General features: G+C 48.2%; 1 protein-coding gene across 1 annotated transcript in view; it reads left to right on the top strand.

The window, feature by feature from the left end:
• The window catches only part of TANC1 (tetratricopeptide repeat, ankyrin repeat and coiled-coil containing 1), a 256,069-nt gene that overhangs the window by 219,336 nt on the left and 9,810 nt on the right, over nt 1-26,923 (top strand). Inside the window, exons 17-22 of the mRNA XM_010859027.1 lie at nt 4,779-5,015; nt 6,789-6,974; nt 9,391-9,469; nt 22,685-22,818; nt 24,348-24,471; nt 24,812-25,188. Of these exons, the coding sequence (XP_010857329.1) occupies nt 4,779-5,015; nt 6,789-6,974; nt 9,391-9,469; nt 22,685-22,818; nt 24,348-24,471; nt 24,812-25,188 (1,137 nt within the window). The remainder of the gene's footprint in view (nt 1-4,778; nt 5,016-6,788; nt 6,975-9,390; nt 9,470-22,684; nt 22,819-24,347; nt 24,472-24,811; nt 25,189-26,923) is intronic.

The following is a 26,923-nucleotide window of genomic DNA, read 5'->3' as shown; positions in this document are numbered from 1 at the left end:
ACACAGCAAGTTAGTTAAGAGGCTGATTGAGAACTCAGACTCTTTAATCCATCATCTTGTTCTTTTAGGCCCATGAATCTCAAGAGGGAATGGGATTGATGGGAGAGTGGAGAGAGAGGGTAACTAACTGGTGATCAAAGTCACCCTGCGAATTTACAAGCAGTTTCTGCCTGTCCTTTGGTGACCAGAGTTCAGTGGGCCCATCAGTGTTATTGTGTGTGTGTGTGTGTGTGTGTGTGTGTGTTTTAAATCTTTTTTATTTCTGTGATGTTGGTAAATGATGCCCCCGCTTTGATCTTGTTTAATATTTAGTTTGTTTTGGCTGCGTCAGATCTTGGTTGCGGCAGCGTGTGCTCTTCGTTCTGGTGTGCAGGCTTCTCTCTGGTTGTGATGCACGGGCTCAGTAGTTAGTTGCAGGTGGGCTTAGCGCCCCCCGGCTTGCAGGATCTTAGTTCTCTGACCAGAGATCGAACTCAGTCCCCTGCATTGGAAGATGGATTCTTAACCATTAGACCAGCAGTGAAGGCCCTGGTGTGTGTATTTTGAAAATTTTGAAAAGCTGTTCAGGTTCTGCTCTGTATTATTCTCACCTAAGAACTCATTTCTTGGGCCTCAATAAAACCCCTACTGTGCCAGCAGCATTGTCGTATTCCTGCCACACTGTTGGTGGTTACTCAGAGGGAAGTCATTTTCTCAAAAACCCCGACTTTTGTTGGGCACTTACCCTTTTAAAATGCTTTAAAGTCCTGCTTGAGTCTGGTGCTGTTTTTAGGAGCAAACCGCTTAAGGCTGTAGAGCAGGCTCGGTGGGGATGGGTTTGCCCAAGGTTGTGTCCCGTGGCACTGTGGGGACAGGGACACCTCTCCTGATTTCTCCTCTCTGTATTTTCTGCCCTTCTGTCCACATGTGCTGGTTGGCAGCTGGGGGCTGGGTTGTTGTTGACCTGGTGAAGTTGAAAGATGGTCCTCCCCCTGTGACTCTGTGAATGATGACATGGGTCTAGTTGCTTGGGCACAAGTGTGCTTTTTTTTTTTTTGGAAGTATTGATTTATACTGTTGCGTTAGTTTCAGATGCACGGCAGAGTGGTTCAGTTTACACACACACACACACACACATACACACACACACACACACACACATTCTTCTCCCTTCAGTTCAGTTCAGTTCCTCAGTTGTGTCTGACTCTTTGCGACCCCATGAATCGCAGCACGCCAGGCCTCCCTGTCCATCACCAACTCCTGGAGTTCACTCAGACTCATGTCCATCGAGTCGGTGATGCCATCCAGCCATCTCATCCTCTGTCTTCCCCTTCTCCTCCTGCCCCCAATCCCTCCCAGCATCAGAGTCTTTTCCAATGAGTCAACTCCTCGAATGAGATGGCCAAAGTACTGGAGTTTCAGCTTTAGCATCATTCCTTCCAAAGAAATCCCAGGGCTGATCTCCTTCAGAATGGACTGGTTGGATCTCCTTGCAGTCCAAGGGACTCTCAAGAGTCGTCTCCAACACCACAGTTCAAAAGCATCAATTCTTCAGTGCTCAGCTTTCTTCACAGTCCAACTCTCACATCCATACATGACCACTGGAAAAACCGTAGCCTTGACTAGACGGACCTTACACACACACAAACACACACATTTTTTAGATTCTTCTCCCTTACAGATAGTTTCAGAGGCACAGCAGAGTGGTTCAGTTTACACACACACTCCCTTAGACACACACACACACATTCTTTTTTAGATTCTTCTCCCTTAGAGATAGTTTCAGATGCACAGCAAAGTGGTTCAGTTTACACACGCATACTCCTTTACACACACACACACACACACACACACACACACACTCTTTTTTAGATTCTTCTCCCTTACAGATAGTTTCAGATGCACAGCAAAGTGGTTCAGTTTACACACACACACTCCCTTACACACACACACACACACACACTCTTTTTTAGATTCTTCTCCCTTACAGATAGTTTCAGATGCACAGCAAAGTGGTTCAGTTTATACGCACACACTCCCTTACACACACACACACTCTTTTTTAGATTCTTCTCCCTTACAGGTTGTTACAAAATATTGAGTGTGGTTCCCTGTGCTGTGCAGTACAGGTCCTATTGTTGATCTGTTTTATATATAGTAATGTATATCTGCTCACCCCAGATTCCTAATTTATCTCCCCCCTCCCCCCACTTGAAGAGGTCCTTCCTTAATTATAAGTGATGGTCCTAATAGTGGGAAGGAACTGACTTATGGGCCATCCTCACCCATAGAGGGGCTTTGTTTACCCCTCTTATCTGTGAACTTCTGTGTCTTAGAACCAGTGTCTTGTGCCGTAGGCCAAATGGGAAATGGAGCGTGCGGGGTAGATGGTGGTGCTCAGGGTTGGTGTGTGTGGATGATGTGGGGGTGTGTGCATAGGGGAGGGCTGGGAGCATTCTGTATAGACTGGGGGCACTTCTCCCTGGCGTTGAAGCAGGCACTCAGTGAAGTGATCCTTTGTCATGTGTATCTATGGAAAGGGAATTTATTCCTGGCAGAGGGATCTATACGGGAGAGAGGGGAAGACCCGGAGGTGGGGTCCTGCCTGCCCTTGTTACGGGACAAGCATTAGACCCAGTGTGGTCACCTTTGAGGGGTAGTGGGGTGGTCGGTAAGTGAGGGAAGAGTGCTGGTAGAGGAGGTCAGAGAAGCAGCTGAAGGGCTGGGTCACCCAAGGCTCAGGCTTCAGTGGCAGCCAGCGAGTCTGCAGGTTTTACACTCTGGCTTCTAACCAGTCTGTATGGTACCACTGTTCTGAGGTGTGGTGTCACCACCAGAATAATAATTTATCACTTTGTAAATATTCTGTTAGCTACTCTTGTGGGCACCGTATCATTGAAATGCCTCACATTTTATATTCCTTGTCATCTTTCTCTATCCTCTAATGATCCCATGTGTCTCTGGTCAGATAAGAGATGCAGTCTCTGTGGTTTTCATACCTCATGGGCAGCCGGAGGCGGCCAGAGTCTGTCAGGGGGTGATTGATGTGACCAGGACCATTGAAAGGGACTGTTTGAAGAAACGCAGTGGGCATCTTAATAGGTGTTAATGGAGTGTCGTTTTTCCAATGATCTGGAGATTTGAAGAAAATATTAGTATAGCTATAACTCACATAAAGTATTCAATGATTTTATTTTAAAACCTATAGATAATGAATTTCCTTTTATATCTGGATCCAAGGCGTTCAGTGGGTGGTGGATATGTAGCAATTAGTCAGAAAAGCAGATGCTTTTCTAGGAGTTTTGTGCTGCTGATAGTCCCAGCATATGAGCATTTTTATGTATTCTGCTCTTTCTTGCAAGTACAATTCATTATAAAGAAAAAACTGTATGCTCTTATTTTTGGCTTTATTATCTCACAGTTAATTATTTAATCCCGTGATGATTATTTCATTGTCCCCCAAAATGAATTTTCTGTTTTTATTTGGATCAGACAGTGGTTTTCAAAATGTGATCCCTAGACCAACAGCATCTCTATCACCTGGGGGGAATTCAGTAAACAGGCACACTCTTAGACCGCACTCCCACTGCTGCCAGACCTACTGAATCCAGAGGTCTGAGTCCAGAGAATAGACATTTCTAAATTTTTGTTTTTTAATTGTGATAAAACACATCATAAAATGTATCATCTTAACTATTTTTAAAGGTAGAAATCGGTGTTAAATATATTCGTATTATTGTGCAGTAATAAAACTCTACAATAAAACTAAATCTCCACACCTATTAAACAGGTCTTGTTTCCCCCGCCTTCTCCCAGGCCCTGGAAGCCACCATTCTACTTTCTATCTTTGTGAGTTTGACTACTCTATGTCCCTTATATTTAGTGAAGTCATACAGCATTTGTCTCTTTATGGTTGGCTTATGGGCTTCCCTGGTGGCTCAGAGGGTAAAGCGTCTGCCTACAATGTGGGAGACCCGGGTTCGATCCCTGGGTTGGGAAGGTCCCCTGGAGAAGGAAATGGCAACCCACTCCAGTCCCTTGCCTGGAAAATCCCAAGGACTGAGAAGCCTGGTAGGCTACAGTCCATGGGGTCACAAAGAGTCAGACATGACTGAGCGATTTCACTTTCACTTTCAATGTTCTCAATAGCTTCCCTGGTGGCTCAGTGGTAAAAAATCTACCTGCCAATGCAGGAGATGCAGGTGTGATCTCTGGGCCTGGCAGATTCCCTGGTGCAGGAAATGGCAACCCACCCTAGTATTCTCTCCTGGAAAATTCCATGGACAGAGGAGCCCAGTGGGCTATGGTCTGTGGAGTCACAAAGAGTCAGACTTGATTGAGTGAGCCGTGTTCTCAGGGTTCATCTGTGTTGTCACATGGGGCAGGGTTTCCTTCCTTTTGAAAGCTGAGTGATATGCCAGTGTATGTACATACCACTTTTGTCTGTCCACTCATCTGTTGACCTTTTAGTTTGCCTGCAACTCTTAGCGATTGTGAATAGTGCTTCCATCACACAGCAGTGCGGGTATCTCACTGAGATTCTGATCTCATTTCCTCTGGACGTGTACCTGGAGTGGGATGGCTGGGTCCTGAGAAACCTCCACACTGTTTCGCGAGGCAGCTGTGCCATTCTGCATTCTCACCAGCGAGAATGTGCATCTTCAGTGCCTGTGAGGTCATACCAGTGCACACTCATGTTTGAGAACCACTGGACTAAGGATACCACCCTTCTCCACAAACATTGTTATGATCGCCAACTTCATGAGAAATTAATCTTGTTGGGGGACATTCTCCAACAGGTGAGCCGTCTCCTGATTTTAGGAGGGGCCAACGTGAACTACAGGACCGAAGTGTTAAATAACGCCCCGATCCTGTGCGTCCAGTCTCACCTCGGCCACGAGGAAGTGGTCACTCTGCTTCTGGAATTCGGCGCCTGCCTGGATGGCATGTCGGAGAACGGCATGACTGCCCTCTGCTACGCGGCCGCTGCAGGTCACATGAAGCTGGTGTGTCTGCTGGCCAAGAAGGGGGCGAGGGTAAGCGACAGCCTTCCCCGAAGAGGGCTGAAGGGGGCCACAGAGGTGGGAAGTGTCTCCCATTGCTGGTAGAGTTCTCATTGGCTGGGCCAGGCTCCCTTCTGCCTCTACTTTGTCAAGTTGCAACGAACATAAACAGAAAGGGTGGAGCTACAGTGTGTGATGTGCCCTGATGTGGGTATGTGTGATAGAAGTATATTGTCTTTGAGAGGGAGAGGGGGCCGTGTGTTTTGTTCAAACCCCTTATTCTGCTTAATCCTGCCCGAGGGGAGGCTCCTGGTCATTAGAGGCCCAAGTAAGGCCATCCTGTAAAAAGCCTGCAAGTGTTGCCTTGGAACTTGTCACAGAATTTAACTCTGCACTGGATGAGTTGAAGTTTTAAGTGTGATTTTTTTTTCTCCTTTCTTTTTATTTCATGTTATGTCTTCTTTTAAAATAATAATAATAAATGAATTCTGTGGGTCTTGGAAGTCATGTGCCTAAAACAATGCGAAGTAACTATATTATTAACAAGTTGCTCAAGGACTGTCAGTGTTAATAGGTTGAATGAGAACAGTGCCAAGTTTACAGTAAACTCTGTTTATTTTAAGCACTTTGTTGGGGAAGGGAGAATGTACTTTTGTACAGCAATAGAAATAAATTGCTGGTATTTGTTTTTCTTCTTTATAGTTAGGCTTTTTGGAGTTCAACAAAAGACGTTAGACTTATAGTAACTATGGGAGTCTTTTTGCTTTTTTCTCTCAAAAATACAGCATTTTGGCCCCATCCCACTGCAGATGTACGGGGTTCGTGTCCCAGTGTGTCTCTCTGGAGAGTCTCTGTCTGAATTATTGCAACTGATGCACTGTTCCAGGCCTCGAGTTCCCTCTGTAGATCTAGTGATCACAAGGCATCCTCTTCATGCCCTTTGTCTCCCTAGGAAGTGAACTGGAGCTTCCACTTCTCTGGGGAGCAGGTATGAGGGCAGACAAAACCTGTTCTTCCCAACCCTGGTCACTTGGGTGCAGTATCCTTAATCTGTGGCAAGCTATGATTTGGGGGGCAGAACAGTTCTTTAGTCACTGAAACAGGAAAGCCAGCAAAACAGGAAAACCCAGCTCTGAACAAGGAAGGGCAGGAAGGGACTCCAAGCGGCATTTTACTGGGGAAGGCAGGTGACCCAGGTCGTGCCAGCATGCCACGTGTGGCCACAAAGCCAGGAAGGCTGGTCAGCCACAAAGGGGCAGTGACCAAGGGCTGCATACCCGTAATGGTCCAAGAGGCAGCAGATAAGACTTCATGCCCTGTCTAAGCCTGGGAGTTTTGGTCTGGGAGAGGACTTAGGGTCCAGCCTCACTTGTAAATTCTGAAGATGCTCTGCACCTCGACCCAGAGGCTCTGCCTACATAAGCCACCTGTATGATTCCATCCCCTCCTACAGAGCTCGCAGCTAGCCTCCGAATAAAGCCAGCCCACGGTCTGGAGGTGGAAATGGAGGGGCAGTGTGAGCAGTAATGAATCCACTAGGAAGGTTTAACAGGAGCACTTCCCTTCTTCCATGAACGGCATGAAGAGGATGCCTTGTGATCACTAGATCTACAGAGGGAACTCCAGGCCTGGAACAGTGCATCAGTTGCAGTAATTCAGACAGAGACTCTCCAGAGAGACACACTGGGACACGAACCCCGTACATCTGCAGTGGGGTGGGGTTTGTTCACAGCACATGTGGGTCACTGTGACAAAGTGATGCTCAGCTGTGACCTTCCCCTGCTCCTGCCCCCGCTCCCCACCCAGGTGGACCACTTGGATAAGAAAGGCCAGTGCGCGCTGGTCCACAGCGCACTGAGGGGCCACGGCGACGTTCTCCGCTACCTGCTGACCTGCGAGTGGTCGTTGGGCCCGCCCCAGCCCGGCGCGCTGAGGAAGAGCCAAGCTTTGCAGCAGGCGCTGACGGCGGCCGCTAGCATGGGCCACGGCTCGGTGAGTGGGGCCTTTCCCAGGGCATTCCCTGGGAAAACGGGAGCTGGGGGTCTGGGCCCTTCCCACTCACCTTCTTCCAAGTCACCTGCTTGTGATGCACTGAAGGAATGAAGGAAATGAGGGTTTCCAAACAGAGCCGTTGGTCTCACCACGTGTAAAGGTGTTCTGTGGTTACCACAGCCTTCCTGCGAGTGGAAGGAGCCCCTCCAGGGCACGCACTCTCTGCCCCGCCTTGCTGCTGCTTGTCTTCCCTCCTTGTTCTGTTTTTACCTTCTAGTCCTGCTCTCCTCTCCTTTTCCCGCTTTGATTCATCCTCTTGTCCTTGTGGTCTTTGAACAATAATCACATGGAATCCTAATTCTAAACTTGTTCTTGAGTATTCAAAGGATTTTTAAAAATAGAGGTGTTTAAAATAGAACAGGCTCTGGTAGCATGTAAGCATGCTTGTCATCTACGGTTCCTGCACTGAAGGAGAACTTCAGGCAGTACATCCAGCACTTATTTCTGGCCGGTGTCAGTATTCCTCGATTTGCAGATTTTGTAGTCATCTTCTGACCCGTGTGTCTGTGAAGTTAATAATATTTTACCCTTTTTCTTCTGTGTATTTCTCACTCTGTAGTGTCTTCAGGCAATTAGAGTTGCCAATGTTTCTAAGATTCTTCCCCACAATGACTTTGTACCAAAGTAAATGTGCCAAATGTAAATGTACCAAATGTAAAATGTAAATGTACCAAAGTAAATTTGGGTACAAAGCTGGCTGGCTGACTTTTACCATTTAAGACACTGGAGCAGATACACACATACACGAAGCTAGCTGGCTTATTGTTGGCATTTAGAATGTCAAAAATGCACATGTACACTATTTCAACCAAGACAATATATTGCAGCAAGTTGAATACAGAAGCGTATAAGAAAAAGAAGCTATCTTCTCTTAGGACAGACATAAAAGAAATTTATAGAACTGTATAACAATGCTAGTCAAGTTAACTATGTTTTAGTTTTGGAGAAAATACTCTTTTTCATAAAAAATGAACAAAGCGCACATTTCATAAAAATGTATTAAACATTACCAGGTAGTGGGTTTATTTTTTTTTAGATTAAAAATACAAAGAAATATTTTTAAAGACCCATTTACATAGATACAGAGGGAACATGTTAAATCGACATATTTGAATGTGGATGCTTTTCCTTTTTAAACTGTTCCCTAAATCTGCATAGGTCCAGAAGGTGAAAAATCATCTTAGGAAGGACAGCAAAGCCACATTGGATGTGACCTTGGTCTCAGGCTGTTGTGAAACTGGCTGTGAGGAGCCTTGGGAAAGCAGCCGCATAGCCAGCCACTGCTTCATGGCAGAGGACAGGGTTCATTCACCACAGGCCTTGAGGGGCGTGTTAGTTTCCGCATACTGTCGTAGTAAGTGACCGCAGGCTTCAGTGGCTTGAAGCAGCCTGTTCTGGAGGTCAGAAGGCTGAAATTTAGTTGGGTCAGGAAGCCAGTGTTTCTTTTGGAGGCTTCAGAGAAGAGTGTTTTCTCTTTTTTTCCTCTAGCTTCTAGAAGCCACCTCACTCCTTGGCTTAAGGCCCTGCCTCTGTCTTCAGAGTGTGCTTCCTGTCATCTCACCTCATCCTTCCCTTGGCCCTGGTTCCTCCTGTCCCTCTTATAAACAGCTGTGATCGTATCAAGTATGTATACAATATACGCTGTGATAATTCAGGATAATCATCCCATTTCAAGATTCGCAGTCACATCTACAAATCCCCTCTTCCCATGTAAGGTAGCATTCACGGGTTTTCTGACTAGGATGTGGGGCCCTTATTGTGAGTGGATTGGGGAGCTGGAAGATGGCTGCTGGTGAGCAGGGTGGATGCTGGAGAGCAGGGTGGATCTGACTCTGGTTAAGGGCTCAGATACTTCTGGCTCCCTGCCCCCACCCCTGTGACGCACCCTGCTGTTTGACAGAGGGGAAAGAATAATGTGAGTGGAAAAAGCATTTGAAGCAGCATTATTTTATTGAAAGGTATATACATCACCTTATTTTCCTTCCTTGTGAAGAAAGGGATTCACCATCTTCTGGCGATTTATGCAGAAGCTGCACTCTGTATGATCTCCCCTGTCCTTTGTTGATGAGGCTGGCATATTTGGGTCATGTTGGAATTCATTAGAATTCTGAGTACCTAGTAATCCTGAACAGTCTTGCCGAAATTCACTTTTTTTTTTTCTTCTTCTTCTTCTCAAAGTGAAAGTGTGAATAGCATACGAATTATGCTGGAAAACCATTTTCATTATATTCTCTCTCCTTGTGCAGCATGAGATAATCATGGTTAAAAAACAACACGTTCTCTCCTTTGATACACAGGATATAATAAGCGCATATGGCTTTGAAAACTCATTAAATCACCTTGCCACTTGTGACAGGTGCTCCAGTGCTTGCTGGAACTGGAAAAGGAACATGAAATAGACGTCAATGGCACCGACACGCTGTGGGGAGAAACAGGTAATTACGGTTCCCCTGCTTGTAGTTGGGGCCAAGTAGCTGCTTGATGTCCTCGCCGCCATTTTGGCCTAGCTGTCTTAAGAATGACATGGGATGCATCTGGGCCTATTGTTATCACAAAGCGTTTGAAGTTAAGAGCTTTTGAAACTTCGCAAATGATGAGTAAAACTTTTCTAGAAGCAAGTGCAATTTGAATCATTTTGAATTAGACCAGCAGTTCCTGTGCCTCTGATGAATGTCAGCTAGAAATACCCAGACAAGGCGGTGCTTTCCACCTCGCTGAGTGTTCTCATGTCCTGAGCAACCTGGTCGTCCTGTGACTGCACCGTGAGCAGCGCAGAACTTGCAGCCCAGTATTCAGCTGAATCCAAGGTGCTCAGCGAGGAAGGCTCTGGCCTGCCTTCTCCAGAGTAGGACTCAATCCTCATGGAGCCTGCGCAACAGACTGAATACCAGCTACAGAGTCCATTTCCTTTGGTGTGGGGTGTGTGTGTTGAACTGCAGTAAATCTTCAGGAAGATCTGAGTTGGCTACTTGTCAGGTTAATATTAATATAAATAAGGCTGCTTTGAAATTTTCCATTTGACTGAATTGGTTTTAGAAGTGTGAGACTTTATCAGTTGCTGTTTACCAAATGTAACCAATGGTGTTTAACATGCATTTCCAGGCTGTGTCCTGTGTATGACTTCAATGTCTCCTGCACAGATTTATTTCCAACTGCTTCTCAATTATTTCCTAACAAACCAAACGGTGGTGTGTAGAGTCCCTCAGCTAACTCATACTTAAGAAAAGCCTCAAAGAGTTTCTTGATGGGTAGCACAGGTACTTGCCCCCCAACTCCCTCCCCACTGCCCCTTCTCTGCTGTCAACCCCCCAACCCAACTCCCCTGTAGATGCTGCCAGGCGCATGCATGGGGCTTATAATGCTGGTTGTGGTGATGTGGGTGGTGGGCTGGTGGCAGGGGGGTGGTGGTAAAGGGCGAGAGTGGTGGCATGTCCGCTAGGTTCAGGGAGAGTGCAGGACTCAGACGGGTTTAGATTATGCCTGGAGTCCATGTGTGTAGATGTAAATATTGGCTTTAATTCCTTATGGAGTCTTTTCCCCAGTCATTTCAATAGTATGGGCTACTCCATATTTGGTGAAAGTGTCCACCACTCCCTGTTGTGCTGTGGGCCCCCAGGTAGCCCACAGGCCAACCTGTGGCTTTCTTTGTGCTTCTTCAGAAGGCCAGATCCCTGTCTTCTGGGGCCTGGAGGCAGGGTCTTTGCCTCTTTGTCAAATGGGATAAATAATCCGGCTTTCTAGGATCTGGTGAAGACTGAATGAGATGTGACAGTCTTGGCCAGGTGTTCCCTATGGTCAGAACCCCTGGGGCAGTTGGGCCTAGAAATTGCTTCATGAGGGTGTGTGACTTGACACACACACAGGTATGTGCTCAGGCTCAGTCCAGTAATTATGTCTGACTCCTTGTGACCCCGTGGACTGTTGGCTGCCAGGCTCCTCTGTCCAAGGGATTCTCCAGGCAAGAATACTGGAGTGGGTTGCCATGCCCTTCTCCAGGGGATCTTCCTGATCCAGGGATCAAACCCGCGTCTCTTGCGTCTCCTGCACTGGCAGGCGGATTCTTTACCACTGCGCCACCTGGGAAGGATAGGACACTCCTTTCCTAAACGTCCACCCAGGTGATTTCAGGGGCCCTGTGGCCTCAGGACAAATAGAGAATCACCATAAGCAGTTGTCTAAGTGCCGGCCTCACAGGGACACTAATGAGAGGAGCCGTGATGACGATGGGGGTCAGTGCCAGTACCTGTAACACCCCTCACTTAGCTCAATAAGAATCTCTGATCTTTAATATTAGAAGGGTGTTTTCTTTCTGGGCAAAAAAAAAAAAAAAAATCCAGAGAAGCAGAGAAGGCTTTCATTTGAGAGCTCTGTTTGTGTGGTCTGTTTTTTCTCGAGATGACCAGTCCTGAGTTTCAGTAAGCACCTTCCTTCCTTCCCCCTTGAGAATCTGCCAGGTCGTAGGCTGAAGAAGCATGGAAGAGAAACTACAGGCTCCCATCAGCCTCAGTGAAAGGATGACTAATGGTTCAGCTTCTGCCTTGCAAAGCCTTGTGTATAACCTTCAGACCACTCTGCAGCCTGAGAAGCAGGTCATAGCTTTCCTCTGCAGGCAGTAAACGTGAATTTCCTCAGCCGAGAGTGTGAGAGGCTTTGGGAGAAATTTAAACCAAGAGAAAGCTAAGCACTATTTCTCAGGCTTAGAGGCCCCCGCTGTACTCTGTGGCTGCATGTCAGTAAAACCAGTCTTGCCTGCTCTGCATTTTTCTGTGTGATATTTTTCTCCTGTGTTCTTTCAGAAATGTCCACCCATGTCTGCCACTACAGACCGTCCTGATTTCCAGAGGAAATCAGGTTGTCAGTGGTTGTCAGAGGAGCACTTGGAAATCTTGCAGAGGAAGTTTTAGGTGAGGGAACATCTGCATATATGGGGCTTTGCATAGATGTGTACTGCCTTGCCCAGATTGTGAGGTCTGTGTTTGGGATTCAGCCACACAGGGTCCACATTACCTGACCCCACATGCCTTCTGGAAGAGACGGCCCCAGTGATGACAGCCTGAGTCGATGGGGCAGCTCGCGGTCCTTGTTCTCAGCAAGCAGTGACCTGGTGGTCCCCCAGCCTGGGTGGGTTGCATGCTCTGTGCGCTGCTTCTAATTGCTAAAGACTCGCAGAATGAAAGCAGTTGCTCTCCTTCCTGGTTTGGTCCTCATTCCTGGGTGTAGTCAATGGTGCTTTGTGCCTAAAACACTCTAGAATGGAACTTCTCTGTCTCCGGCTGCAGCTTGAGGGTAGGATCCCAAGAGTTCATTCAAGTCTATGCAGTGTAGATTAGCTATGAACAACTTGGATTTAAAATACCAGCTGATGGGGTTCCTGCAGGGCCTCCATGGTCTGTTCCTGGCTCGCCTGCCCAGCTTTGATGGTGTCCATGCAGCGCTATGCGCCCTTGGAGCTCAGCTACCTGTATCTCTCCTGGTTTTGGAGAGCAGAGAGCCTGATTTGTGTAAGTTTCCCTTTCCACCAGCCTCTGGAGCCCTTTGCTTTTTATGTCTGTTTGGTCTGTTTGGTTTTTAGATCCAGCCCTTCAAAATCAGTCCTGTAGCTCTTCGGCACTTTCCCTTGTTCTCACGCAAACAAAGAGTGTGACACTCACTCCAGTGGAAGAAGAGTGAGGAGAAAGCTTGGAGCTCCTGGAGTGGGCTTGGGGTACGTCTCCACCCAGCAGCTCTGCCTGTGGCTGCCGAGGCCGCCTGCCCGTTCACACAAACAGCCTTGTTCAAACAGCCTTGATCCTGTAGTTGCTGGGCAGCCTGAACCATGACAAGAACCCATCAGATGCTCAAGTTGTCTGCTTCAGGCATTCCACAGTCATGACAAACAAGTGCTGGCTCCCACGAAGTCTTGACCTAAGTGAGTTACTGTTCCCTTGTCAGTGTTCGATGGGAATCAGCCTGATGAAATGATCAGAAATGCTTAACTGGTGACCTCATGCTGCTGTGAATTGTCAGAGCAACTGTGCTCCCAAACTCCAGGCCTCTCTCAAGTCTGTGAGCCTGCTGTCTGTCTCTAGTCAGAACCTCTTGCTCTTTAGGGGAATAGAAACGCTTTTATTTCAGCGAATACGCCTGTTTTGTAAGCAAAGCGTTCCCAGCCCTGACTCCTTGGGGTCACGTTACAGTTCCCTGCTTAGTACTTACTGCTTATAAATTTGATTGTTGATGTTGCTTATCTGATGAAAGCTTATTGTGCCTACATTATGGGTTTCAGGAGGGCAGAACTCTCCAAGTCTCCTGTGCTCTTCTTTCTATAATCACTGTGTCTGGTCTCATGTTGTCCTGTAGAACTTTCTGTGATGATGGAAATGCTTGCCTTGCTGTCTGTACGTCTAGCCTGGTAGCCACTAGCCACTGGTCTTGTCTGGTGCTGGGTACATAGCTGTTGACTGAGCGGACAGGTGGGTTTAAAGAAAACAAAGTAACTTATAGGGTAGGTAACACTCACCTTGCAGAATAATTTGGGAGAAGCTGTGTTGTTGGAGGGAAGAGGTCAGGAGCCCATTGCTCACTGGGACCGTGTCCTCTGTGTCTTCTTGTCTGTCATAGCGCAGGTCACGTGCTGCTGGACTCCAGGCTGGCTTAGAAGCCCTCGACCCAGTCATCTATGTGGCTGGGTGCTGTACTGCATCTTTTGAAACACCGAGCTATTAGCAACTACCCACGGCATGGACATGACCGACAGGCCAAGATGGCCAGTGCCAGCCCCATCTTTGTGTGCATAAATCTCCCTCCCCACACCGCCAGCCCGACTGCCAGCCCCCATGTGCCGTGCCCTGTGGTCCCTTGGAAATCCTTCTCACTGCTCCTAGTTGGTAGCAGCAGGCTTGGAGCCCTGGCTTCACACATGGGTAGGACGCCATCCCGCCCGTTAGCCACCCGCTCCCAAGGACTGCCCTTCCCTAAGTTCTGAACTGAGATGCCCGTCAGAGGTTGTTAGATGTCTCACTGAATGTTTCATGTCAAGTATTCTTTCATGTTGTTCGTGCTTTTTTAGTTGGTAAATACTTTTTACCAACTTTTTTTTAGTTGGTAAATACAAGAAACTTAATCGTTGTAAATATTGTTTTTATTGCTAAAGCTGTTAAGAGCACCGTATTTTCCTCAATTTCCAAGAAGGGTTGAATTTTCTCCCCAGCAAATCAAATGGGATTTTTAGCTGCATAACCTTCATTATCATCGTTTGTGGAGGCAGTTTAGTCCAGCATGTATGCAAGTCATGGGTCACTCTTCTCTAATTCTGCGTGGAATTCTAGATGGGACTTGAGTCTCAGTGCAGCCCCTCAGCTGGGTGTGGGACGTTTCCAGGCCAGTTTGCGGGGAGGGTCCTCACACCTGTTTCCTTGTGGGACCAGGAAGCCAGAATATGAGTTGTATTTCATCTTTGCTGTTTTAAAAGTTTCTCTCTTTTCTCTTGTCTCCATTCAGCTGCTTCAGTTTCCACTCTGGGACTCTGCCTGTCCTTCTGGGGGGGCGGGGGGTGAGGTGTCCTTCAGCTCTCACTGCAGGGACCGTGGACGGCTGAGCTGATCACACCCAAAGCCACCCCAGAACTCTGTACGTGCACATCAGGCAATAGGATGCCTGGTGGTTGATTTAAAAGAACCCTCTGTTCTTTCAGATTTTACCTTAGGTTTTTTTTAGACAGAGTGGGGCTCTTATTTGTTAAGAATTTAAAGGAAATTTGAGACATCTGGGTTGAGTTTGGCCTTCACACCGGTTAGGGGCCTCTCAAGGCAGGATTCAGGTGAGAGACTAGAAAGAAAAGAACTGGTCTCTTGCTTGTTGGGACATGTGGAGGATTTACCTGAAGGAATTTGCTTTGTAGAGACAAGCAAGTGACTTCTGTTGTATAGTTTTTGGAGGTCCCGGGGAGGTCTCATCAGTACTGCTGGGAAGTCCTTGTTCAGGCATTCCTTCCTCTGCTAGGGTTTGCTTTAGAAAAGAGCAGTAAGATGGGTGGAAATCCAGATTTCTGTCCATTCTGAACAAGGTAGAAGTTTTAGCTGTCCTAAGCATAAAAGCATGAAAGAGGGGGTAACCCAGGACCTTAGAGAGTGTGAGGGAGGGGATAACCTAGAAGGGAGGTGATCTAACATTCTGGATGGAGGGGGCAACCCAGGCCCTAGGAAGGGAGGGGAAGGTGGGTAACCCAGAACCCTGGAAAGGATGGGAGGGGATAACTCAGGACCCTAAAGGGAGGGAAATGGGGGTGGGGTGGGTAACCCAGGACTATGAGAGGGGAGGGACAGAGTGGACTAATGTAGGCACTGGAGGAGGGGGTAGCTCAGGCTCTGGAAGGAGCTGAAGATGGGCATGGGGTCACTCTAACAATAGAGGGGATTGGGGTGAGAAGGAGAGGGACGGGGTGCATCCACAGACTTCCCCTTTCTGCCCTAGAAGACACCCGAGGCTTGCCCCTGACATGGGGACCTGTCCTCTGCTGAGAGGACAGCAGGAATCCACTGACTGTGTGTCCCAGTCCTGCAGGGCAGGTGAGGGGCAAGTAGGGCGCCCGTGGAGGCCTACAGGGGCATCTCGGCTGCATATGGACTGGTGGCTTGACCGCTTACCAAGACCCGTGCCCCACCTCCATTGTGCTGCTTTTGCTGTGCACAGAGGCTTTGTTCTAGTGAGTGCCTTCCTTTTGATTAAAAAACACAACCTGGGCTTCCAACATAAAGACATGCACTCATATGCATTTTGGTAGCTTAGAGCATCTTTACTCACAAACATGGCTGCTTGTGGTTTTGGACATTCCCTCCTAGCTCAGGAGGTTCACCTGCTCTCCTGTTGAAAAGTCACCTTGAGTGTTTAAAATTATTGTTGAAATATATTTGGATTCTTTCTGTTTTTGAGGCTGGGCACTAGTAGTAAAGAATCTGCCTGCCAGTGCAGGAGATGCAAGAGACACAGTTTTGATCCCTGGGTCTGGAAGAGGAGAAGGAAATGGCCACCCACTCCCGTATTTATGCCTGGGAAACCCCATGGACAGAGGAGCCTAGTGGGCTACAGACTGTGGGGTCTCAAAGAGTCAGATGCAACTGAGCACGCACACACTTGTGTAGTATGGTTTTGTCAGAAGGCCCCCCTTTTGCATTGATCCCTCATGTGGGGTCCTGCATTTAACTCTGCTCTCCTCGGCTCACATGTATCCCTTCGAGGAGAGGAGGGAACAGCACAATGTACATGCTTTAAATAATGCGGTGTGTAAGAGGATCTACCCAAAATGTGAGCATTCTCAGCACGCTTTAGAAGTGACAGCTGGTCAGAGCTGCAGTCTTCTGATAGATTTTTGGCACAAAGTCTGTATGGAACGTGATTTATGTCATCCCATATTTTAGGAAATTGTTTTTAAACTGAATTTATGTTATTTATAGCACACATTATCCCTCAAAGGACTTGAAGAGGCTTCTTTGAAATAAAATATATAAGAAAAGGAAAAAAAGGTCAGAAACAGGACACGAGGAACAACGTGGATATTTCTGCCGTAATGTCCTGTGTGCTTGCCAGGTTGAACTACTGTTTTGGCCTTAGGATGCCTTTTGACCAGAGTGAGAAGGGAGCACACTCATTAAGGATTATTCTTACTGTCTGTGGGAGGAAGCTTAACAATTCTTCAGGAGAAGAAAAGTATTTTCTGGTACCCTTGTTCTAGAACAACATTCTTAGTCTGATTGATTGAATATTTTTTAAAAGAGATTCTTTAGGGGCCAAAGTGTGAGAGTTAAGAACTCAGACTCCAGCTGGACTCGCTGGCATCACATGCTTTCGTGCCTTCCACTAGCTGTGTGGCCTTAGGTGAGTTGTTTTAACTTCTCTGGGCCATATTTTCCACATCAGTAAAACCAGGATGAGTGGTACTTGTCTCATAGAAGTTAGCTGTGTATTAAATAAATTTGTGGATTTGAAGGACCATCAAGTGTCCTGTAGGAAGCACTTCACAAATATCAGAGTATATTATTAAAATGTCAGAATCTTCTTATTTTCCTCCTGAGAGGAGATGAGCTCAAGGTCCTTCTAACTCTGCCATCTTGTCTGGTAATCTCACATTGCACTGTTTTCTTATCCTTTTTTAAAAGTTCTAAAAACCTAGGTTCCTTAGAATCACAAAGTGCATCGTCGCAAGAGACTATAAGGGACAAAGAAGTTTGGTCACACGTGAAGTCCCGTGGCAGTTGCATATTTTATTTCTTTCAAACAATTCCTTGGCAACTTGAGGTTCGTGTTTAATCTGTGTACAGAGACGGACGGCGTGTTTTCACTCTAGAACTGGTCGCACATCAGGAGTGTCTGGGTTCCTCCCATCTGGCTCCTGTCTTGCTTTATAAATAGTTCACTGGGAAATGGGCTGATGCAGCGGGGGAGGCAACATTTTCACGTGCCGCTGGGTTGCTGCCTGTTGCCTTGTAACAGAGGTTCCCTCTCCTTGACCCCACTGAGGCCTGCAGCTTCAGGCCCTCCTGGGAGACTTGTGCCACATGCTGACCATAAGGAAGGGTCAGAACAATGAGGAAGGTGTTCCAAACAGCCACTCGTGTGCTTCAGGGAGTGTGTGGGCAGGACTGGCTTCCCGTTCGTAAGGTCACCCTCCAGCATGGGCGTCCGCCAAGGCCAGGGGTGCGGGCGCTCCTGGGAGTCGGTCTCCCAGAGCAATGGCATTTTCCGGTCAGAGCAGTCTTCATTGTGTATCGTTTTATCCTTTGCATTGTTGAGGGTTCAGGTCTTTGTGGAGATGAAGAATTTATAGCTGTTGGGAAGTTTATTCTTTTCATGGAAGCTTCCCCCTCCCTCAGCCAGGAAGGAAATGCCTCACAGAACAAGGCTATGAGCTTGGGTTTTTTATAAATGCAGTCTGTAGAAGGTGGAGGAGGGGGTGTCCCCTGGCTTTCCGGGAGGGGTCAGAGCGCTACTTGTGTTCAGTCAGGGGCCTTTGGGACCAGCCTGTCCGAGTGGCAGCCCTGCCCGGACCCACAGGGACAGCAAAGCGAAACACAGGCTGAGTAACCTCTGCGGTAGCAACTTCTCCAGAGGCCAGTTATTAGAAAGTGCAGGGGGAGGGGCTGCCACTCCCAAAGAGGTTTAAAAAACTGTGAAATCCCAAGTTATTTTTCTGAGCGTCGTAGTCTAGATAAGAGAGCCGAGAGATTCCCAGCGTTCCATGATGCCTTTCACCTTCGTTCTCCCAGCCGAGGCTCCAGCTTCACTGCCTTTGTCATGTCTAATGGTCTCCATCTTGGTCGCAACCCTGCTGCTTACCGCAGTTCATTTTCCATCCATTTTTCTGAGAGATGGGAAAAACCAGTATGTTAGGAAATAAAGTGCACCGGTAAGCACAAGCACGGAAGCCAAGCTGAGCCCCTTGGCCCCCCTCCGTCCCTCTTGGGGCCATCTCAGCCGGCAGGAAGTGCTTCTGTGGCTGCAGCTGGCTCCTGTGCTCAGCTCGGGCCTGGCAGGGTGGCCTGGGTCATCAGTGTATGAGGTAAGAGAAGGTCAGTGTCCAGAAGCAGGGAACTGCCTGTGTGTGCTCCGACCTGTCACCCTTCTAAGGACAGAAGCGTGTCGGGGCGACAGTCATCGTTGAAACCCCTAGGCCTGTTAAGCCACACATCCCTGTGTGTGTGTGAGAGAGAGACAGACCTGGCATAAAATGTCATAAACAGCCCTGTTTATGGAATGACTATGTTCCAGGCGAGATGACAGTTGAGTTTTTGTAAATCGCGTCTTTGCCCAGAGAACTTTAGTTCGTATAAGATTCCTGCAAACGATCCATTTATGCAAGAATCATCTCTCCCTGATGTTTTTCAGTGAAGGTTTCGTATTGCTGAGTGTGAATTGGGTTTTCTTAAAATGAACATCTGCCACGACAAATCTCCCCATGCTCTGAAGACAGAAGACTATATTCCTGAGGAAAAATTTTAGTCAGAAAATGATCTATGCCTTCATGGGAATTTAGCTACAAAAATGCCATCTTGTTGAGGATTTTGCTAGTAGGAGAAATGATGTTCAGTGTGGGTCTTGAGAAGTGCCGTGAGCTCACACTGATATTTAGAGCCCGCCGCCTTTTCATACCAAGTCCTTTTCCTCTTTCCTCGTCAAATTCCCTTGGCCAGAAGCCAAGGCCTTGCCACACCATCAGGTGCTTTCTCTCCTGTCCTGCTCCCTCCCCCTTCTTCTCTGGCCAGGCCGAGTGCAGTGACCCTTGTCAGAGGCTGGTGGTCAGCCTGCAGGACAGAGTTCTTCCAGCAGAATAGCTGGGATTCCTGGGCAGAACTCTGCTGTGGTTTTGTTTGTTTAAGCATGTGGTTCACTGCCTTCAGTCTCCCTTGTTTCCGAATATGGTATCCTCAAATCCTTGTGGCTGGTGGAACTTGAGATGCCCGCCCCCTCTACCAGCCTCAGGGGTCCTGATGACACCAAAGATTCAATCTGAGTTGAAAAGGGGAAACACAGGTCCCGCTGTTTGGGGTGTCATTTGAAAGTGAGAGCCTGGTTAAGAATTTGTGATCCCTGTTAGGCCAACTGTGTGGGACTCCAGCCTGTGCTGAGAGGCATTTTCCCATCTCAAAGGCAGGCTGATCACCGGAAGTGCAGCCAGTCCAGCTGGAAGGGAAGACAAGGGAATCCAGCCCGGTCTCCAGCAGCAGTCTTCTCCGACTTCAGCTGCTCTAACTCCTGGCTCTTCTGGCGCCTTCCTCAAACACAGGGTCCTATTTTTAGTGCTGGGCTGTCATTTTTGATGTGCTGTTATTGCCAAAAAAAAAAAATCAGTGGCAGCTGCAAAAGAAATCTTGGTGTAAAGGCCCCGTTTATAATGCAGATAGAACTTGTTTACCAAATAAGAGAGACTGGAATGTCACGGTGAATCAGCTGCGCATCAGATGGAAGAGCCTTGAGTTTGTTCCTTCCATGCCGTCCTGCCCACATCTGGCCATGTGCAGCACGGGTGCCTGCTTTGTGCCACAGTCAGCTCCCTTCAGAGCAGGGGCTCCCTAACTGCAGGGAGGTCTCCAAGGAGTCGCAGGCCCAGGTAGTAGCTCACATCCTCCGTGTCACCAGCCAGCCCCGGGTGTTTAGATCCGTCTGAACCTAAACCAGTATATATATACATTATACCTGCTGCTGCTGCTGCTAAGTCGCTTCAGTCGTGTCCGACTCTGTGCCACCCCATAGACGGCAGCCCACCGGGCTCCCCCGTCCCTGGGATTCTCCAGGCAAGAACACTGGAGTGGGTTGCCATTTCCTTCTCCAATGCATGCAAGTGAAAAGTGAAAGTGAAGTCGCTCAGTCGAGTCCAGCTCTTGGCGACCCCATGGACTGCCGCCTACCAGGCTCCTCTGTCCATGGGATTTTCCAGGCAAGAGTACTGGAGTGGGTTGCCATTGCCTTCTCTAATATATATACCTAAACCAGTATAAATACTAGTCTGTTTACAGTATTTATATATAATTTATTTATAAACTTAGACGTGTGACGGGTGGTGATGAGCCCGTTGGTATAACACAGGTTGGAATGGCACCTGGGGTCAAGACCCTTGGTAGCTTCCACTTCATCCATCCGTGGTTTGTTCTGGTTTTCCCCATCTTCAGAAAACTGGTAAAGCAGACAGGATTTCTTTGTCCCTCCAAGGGAGATGGGGCCCCTGTGTCACATTTATGTCCTTTGCTGTATGTGTTCCTGGGAGTTAAGCCATGGCCAGGCCAAGACAGTTGGAGTAGAAATACTGTCTGTCCTGAGAGGTGTCTGGAGAGGACGCACGGACCCTGCACTGCTGAGCCCCCAGTTCCCCACTTCAGCTGTCTGGGTGCTGGGGGACCCCTGGCTTCACAGGGGAGCTGGGCCCCACCCTCTTGGAAAGGGGGCAGCTGGGGCCTGTCCTGCAACTGCCCAGGAGCGCTCAGTTCCAAACTGTTACCCTGTTTTGTTTTATTCCTCGGAATCAGTGTTAAATCTGGGAGACTGACCCATTGCACTGCACTGCGCTGTGTAGCGTTTATTGTGGTTGCTGTATAGTGTTACCACCGTGATCTATTGATGGGGTTGGTGGTCCACACCAGCTGGGCTGCTCCAGCTCAGGGCTGTGACGAGTGCACATCTCTCTGTGCTCCATAGGCACCTCCGCTCCGGGGCACCTCCAGGCTAAACATCCTGTGTTCCAGGGGCACCTCTGGGTGCATGTCTGCACCTGGGTTGCTGGGTGGAGGGATGTGAATGTCTTCAGCCAGCACTGGGTCTCGTTTTTGCGGTTGCTTGGACTACCAGTGAGGTTGGGCGCTTTTCATGAGTTATTGGCCTTTGGTCTTCACCTTGTGTGAACGGCCTATTTCTGTGTTTTCCCAGTTTTTATACTGAGGCATCTGATTGATTTGTAGGAATGCCAGGAGTTTGTAGGGGTGAGGCTGTATTTAAAGAAGAATTGCCCTAGGACTAGAGCTGCAGCGTCAGGCTCGAGCTTCTCCTTCCTTCTCTGCATTGGAGACAGCTTTCCTGCCATGTCTCTTTCCCACCCTCACGCCTTCCTGTCCTCTGCCGAAGAGCGTCGTCCTGGCCGGGGGGACAACCACAACCTGCCACTGTCCTTCCCTCTAGACAGTGGTTCACATGCCATAGCTGAAGTCTCCTCTTCTAACTGAACCCCTTTTCTACTCATAATCCACCCCCTCCCCCCGCCATTACGTGTCATGACCTGGGAGTGGAGAGGTGCAGCAGCTGCCATAAGGTGGTCCTGAGGGTTCCTGCCCTGTATTGTTGCCCTTCACATAGTTCCTGCTTTGTCCTTGGCTGCCTCCCTGCAGAGAGTCCCCTGCCAGCAGCAGCTGCCTGTCTCAGGGCCAAACTGGGCTGTTCGCCTGGGCACACAAGTCCCTCCACAGTCTGCTCGTCCTTTTTTTTTTTTTTTGCTTTCTCAACATCCTTAGTCCAGGATCTGGACTTGTTACAGAGATTCTAAGCTCCATGACGGCAGGGATGATATGATACACTCTCACTGTCTCAGTATTTATTAGTTCTTTTGGACTGAAATGTATGACTTTAAGGGAAGAAGAGAGGCTGGACAGTAATACTGATCTCTGTGTTTGTGTTGCCCCATACTGTTGTTGTCTCGTACTGTGAAAAAAAATGACAATAAAACACACGCTTTGTGGCTCCTGAATCTGCATTTGGGCTGGGCTTGTAGAGAAGGTTCTCATAGATGGCGCTGCCGTGATAGAGTGGCTTGGTGGAGTCTGGGGCTCCATTTCCAGTATGGCACACGCATGTGGTGGCCGGGGTTGCTGGCTCTGTACTGGGACGTCAGCCACATACAGCTTCTCCCAGGAGCCTCATCTCAAGAGTGCTTGGGCTTCCTCACAGCATGGCATCTGGTTCCAAGGTGTGTTCCAAGGAATCGAAAGCTGCCCTCAGGGCCTGGGCCCACACACTGGTGCAGCATCGTTTCTGCTGTATTCTGTTGGTCTGAGGTGTCACAGAGCCCACCCAGATTCAGTGGGGGCAGAGTGCGTGGTCCCCTTCCTCTCAGTGGGAGGGGTGTCAGAGGATCTGTGGCCTCCTTTGGCTACCACCCTGTGGCCATCATGCTAACAGTCTCCTCCTCCCTGTAGCCCTCACGGCCGCTGCTGGACGAGGCAAGCTGGAGGTCTGTGAGCTGCTGTTGGAGCGTGGAGCTGCCGTGTCTCGGACTAACAGGAGAGGGGTCCCTCCATTGTTCTGCGCGGCACGCCAGGGGCATTGGCAGGTACCCAGGGGACCCCGGAGGCTTCAGAAACAGTGGTTGGGAAAAGTGCCCATCGCTGCTGCTGGACCCCGTCTTTCTCACATTCTTGGCTTCTGCTTGTATGCGGAGTCCTGCAGCATCAGGGCGGACATCTGACCGGCTGGCATAGTCAGCCGTGTGGGCTGGTAACCAGGTCAGAGACCCATAGCCACTTCCTTTTAACTGAGGAAGGGAGTGGAGCTGGTGAAGCCCATCATGTCATCAGGAGATTTGCTGTAACAGAGTTGTTGTCACACCAGGATGACCCATTTGTCCAGCGCACTTGGGAGAGGAGTGGTCCTGCTGTGCTCTTTGGGAAAGGAAGTGTCTCCCTCTGGTCCTGCACTGTGACTCAGGCTCCTTTCTTTTACTGGGAGTGATGTGCTGCTGCTCGTAATTAAGGGATCCCTGAGAGCAGCGGTTTAGTCTTGCATTCCTTCATTTTGTAAACACTGACCATGTATCTACTGCATGCCTGGCACCAGGTTACACACAGCTGCATAAAAACAAATGGCTCTCACCACATCCTTTATAGGAAGAATTTTCTAGACCCCAGTTTACATCATAGAGTCGTGACCCTTCTGATTCCTGCCAGCTCTGTCAGTAGGAGCCTTGAGGGCTCCGCACCAAGGTTCTGGCTTTTCTCCTTTCCGGTTCTAAAAGCTTGGTTTGCCCCGTCCGTTCCCTGTTACTCTCACAGCTCCCTGCGATGTCCTAGCTGATCCTCTCTCCTGGTCTTAGTGTCCCTTAAGTGGTGAGGAAGTTTGGAAGCATTTGTTGGTGGGTCCAGAATGAGAAAGCAGTGGGAACATGCCCCCTTCTTGTGGTGGCATTAGAACAAATGTGGTCCTGGAGGGAGAGAAGCTGCACCACTGCCCCCTAGGACCACTGCCTCTCCCACTGGGAGGGCATTGCAGGAGATGCCACTGCCCCCTAGGCAGAGCAGCTCCCGCTGGGAGGGCATTGCAGGAGATGCTTGTCTGGTGTTTTCGCTCCCCCTTTCACCATGTACTGTTTAAAGGCATAACTTTGAGGCAGAGACTCTTGTCCAGGAAGCTTTGGTAAAATCCCCCTGGTGTGAAGGTCCAGCTGTCCCTGGAAGCAGACGGCTGAGGGGAGAGGGTAGGTGTTTCCCCACCAGCAACGTGGCATCAGTGCCCTGTGGGGCCCTGGCTCACTCCCTTAGTTCTGCTCAGCTGCTCCATAGTGGCTCATAGTGGCTGAGCCTGACTGTGCTCAGGATCCCCCTCTCCTGCAAACTGCTGCCTTGCGTGTGCCTGTGTTATAGATAGAGTAATGAATTGGGCATGTTAAAAAGAGTATATATTTGAAAGAAGAGTCTGTTCAAAGAAATAAAATATAAAGATTTTGCAAGCCCCCTGGATCACATAACATAGAGGGGTTTTTGAAGAGTCCTTTCACTCCTCTTAGAGGTGGAACAACCAGCCCGAGCAGAGAGCATGTGATTTCAGATGCAGCGGCAGGTGTGTGATCCCTAGTGTTTCTTTCAGATTGTTAGGTTGCTCTTGGACCATGGCTGTGACGTGAACCTAAGTGACAAGCAGGGCCGGACGCCCCTCATGGTGGCTGCTTGCGAAGGGCACCTGAGCACCGTGGAATTTCTCCTTTCAAAAGGTAGCGGCACTGTCCCCCTGTGAGGGCTTCTCTTGGGTGGACAAAGAAAAGAGCTTTGGCAGACCCATTTAGTACTTTCTGATTCAGTTTTTTTTTAAAATCTCTTTATTAAGTCTATTATTTATGGATGTTTTCTGCCTTGCACACAAGTAGAGGGTTTAGGGGTGCATCCCATGTACCCATTGCTCAGCCACAGCAGGGACGATCATTTCACCCATCAGCTACAGATTTCACCAGCCTGGTGGCCACATTCTGCAAGCCAGGCCCCTATGGATGCGGAAGGGTTTGCTCAGGTCTGGCCTTTCCGAAGTCACATTTATTGAATGGGCTTCTCTTTCAGGTGCCACCCTTTCTTCTCTGGACAAGGAGGGTCTGTCGGCATTAAGCTGGGCATGTCTGAAAGGTCACAGGGCTGTTGTCCAGTTCCTAGTGGAGGAGGGAGCCGAGATCGACCAGACGGACAAGAACGGCCGCAGCCCCCTGGACCTGGCCGCCTTCTACGGCGACGCGGAGACCGTAGGTACCGCGGTGGCTGTGCTCCCCACCTGCGCCAGGCGGGCCGGGCCGCCTACTGATCTGGGATCCGAGCCATCCTCAAGTGTGTGTGACGCCGCCCCAGCGTGGACCGGCTGTTTGTGTGTGCCGTGGGGTGGCTTTCATTTTCTGCTAGTTCTGTGGCATGCGGTCTGTTTCAGAACTGGAGTCAAGATTTTGATAGATTCTTAAAAGCTTAAAATTCCATGATGACAGACTGCACTCACATACGTGGATGCAACACGCATCCGTGAGTATGTGTACGCACCCGCATATGTAGCTTTATTTTCTTACAATTTTCATAGAAATAGAATTCCTGTGTAGTTCATTGAAAAATCACTTATATATGTGAGAAATTACTGCTCAAATAATTAGTTGGTTTGCTTTTAAATCAATGCAGCTTTGTCTTGAAATAATATAAAATGCTTTGGGCACTGTCTTTATCTTTGTCAAATGCCTGAGTCCCTAACTGAGGAATGAAGGGATAAAACCTTAATAAATGAAAAACCACAAAATGTCTTTCAGGGAAAAACCCACATCTTTGTCAGTCTCTACATCCCATGTACCAAGCAGGTGTTGGAGGAATGTTCAGCTCCTTGAGAATGGTCATTTATGAATAGTTACGTGTGTCTAACATGAGAATTAGACAGACAGGTACTGTGTTGCTGGGAGCTGTGGACCTTGGGGCGGAAGCGATCCTGCACATCTGTGCCTGATGGTTTTAAAAGGCAATGATATTGGAATTAAGTGGTCTCAATTTCCTGGACATTATAAATTGTACATAAGTGTCAATTTCCCCAAAACAGCTATTTAACTAAACCTCACATCTCCACACTTTTCTTTCTCCGTTTTTGTTACCTTACTAGATCCTCTAGTTTATCAACATTAGGGAAGAGTGAAGGAGCTTAGTATTCTGTCAAAAAAAAAAAAAAAATTGGGTATAAACACATAACATAAAATTTACCATCGAAACCATTCCTACGTGAAGACTTCAGTACTGCTACACACACGTCACGATGCTGTGCAGCCAGAGCCCAGGCTCCTTTTCTGTCGGGTAAGACTGAAACAGCGCCCACTGAACAGTAAGCCCTTGTTACCACCCCTCACCCCCAGCCTCCGGCAGCTGTCTTTCTATCAGTACTTCTCTTTCTCTGAATGACAGCGTTTGGTCCTTCATACAAGTGGAATCATACAATATTTGTCTTCTTGTGACTGACTGATTTCACTCAGCATTGTGTCTTCTGGGTTTGTCCATGTCATAGCACATGTCAGGATGTCCTCAAGGCTGAGTAATATTCCGCTTATGTATTTGCCTCATGTTGTTAATCCATTCATCCACTCGGTGGGCACGTGCACTGCTTCCGCCTCTTGGCTATTAGGAATAGTGCTGTTATGAACATGGGTATGCAAATATTTCACCGAGATCTTGCAAATTCTAGGAGATCTATCATTCTCTTGAGTAGATACCCAGAAGTAAGAGTGCTGAGTCAAGCGGTAATACTGTCTTAATTTTTTGAGGAACCTTCATACTGTGTGCATAGTGGTCACATCCTGTCAGCAATGCGCATGGGTAACTATTTCTCCATATCCTCTCTAACACTTGCTTTCTGTTTCATTCTGTCCTTTTTAACAGTTCAGTTCAGTTGCTCAGTCGTGTCCGACTCTTTGCAACCCCATGAATTGCAGCACCCCAGGCCTCCCTGTCCATTTAACAGTAGCCATCCTAATAGTTAATAACTTGTTTTGTGTCTTTGATTTGCTGTTCCCTAGTGATGAACATTTTCTCACATGTTTATTGGCCATCTGTATGTCATCTTTGGAAAAATGTCTGTTCAGATACTTTGCCTATTTTTTCACTTTTATTGAAGTATAGTTGATTTACAGTGTGCTAACTTCTGTGCAGAACGACCCAGTTATA

This window comes from Bison bison, unplaced genomic scaffold (assembly GCF_000754665.1).
Source record: "Bison bison bison isolate TAMUID 2011002044 unplaced genomic scaffold, Bison_UMD1.0 scf7180017864452, whole genome shotgun sequence".
Lineage (NCBI taxonomy): Eukaryota > Metazoa > Chordata > Mammalia > Artiodactyla > Bovidae > Bison > Bison bison.
Note: the sequence above shows the minus strand (reverse complement) of the source record. Positions and strands in the feature narration are given on the sequence as shown.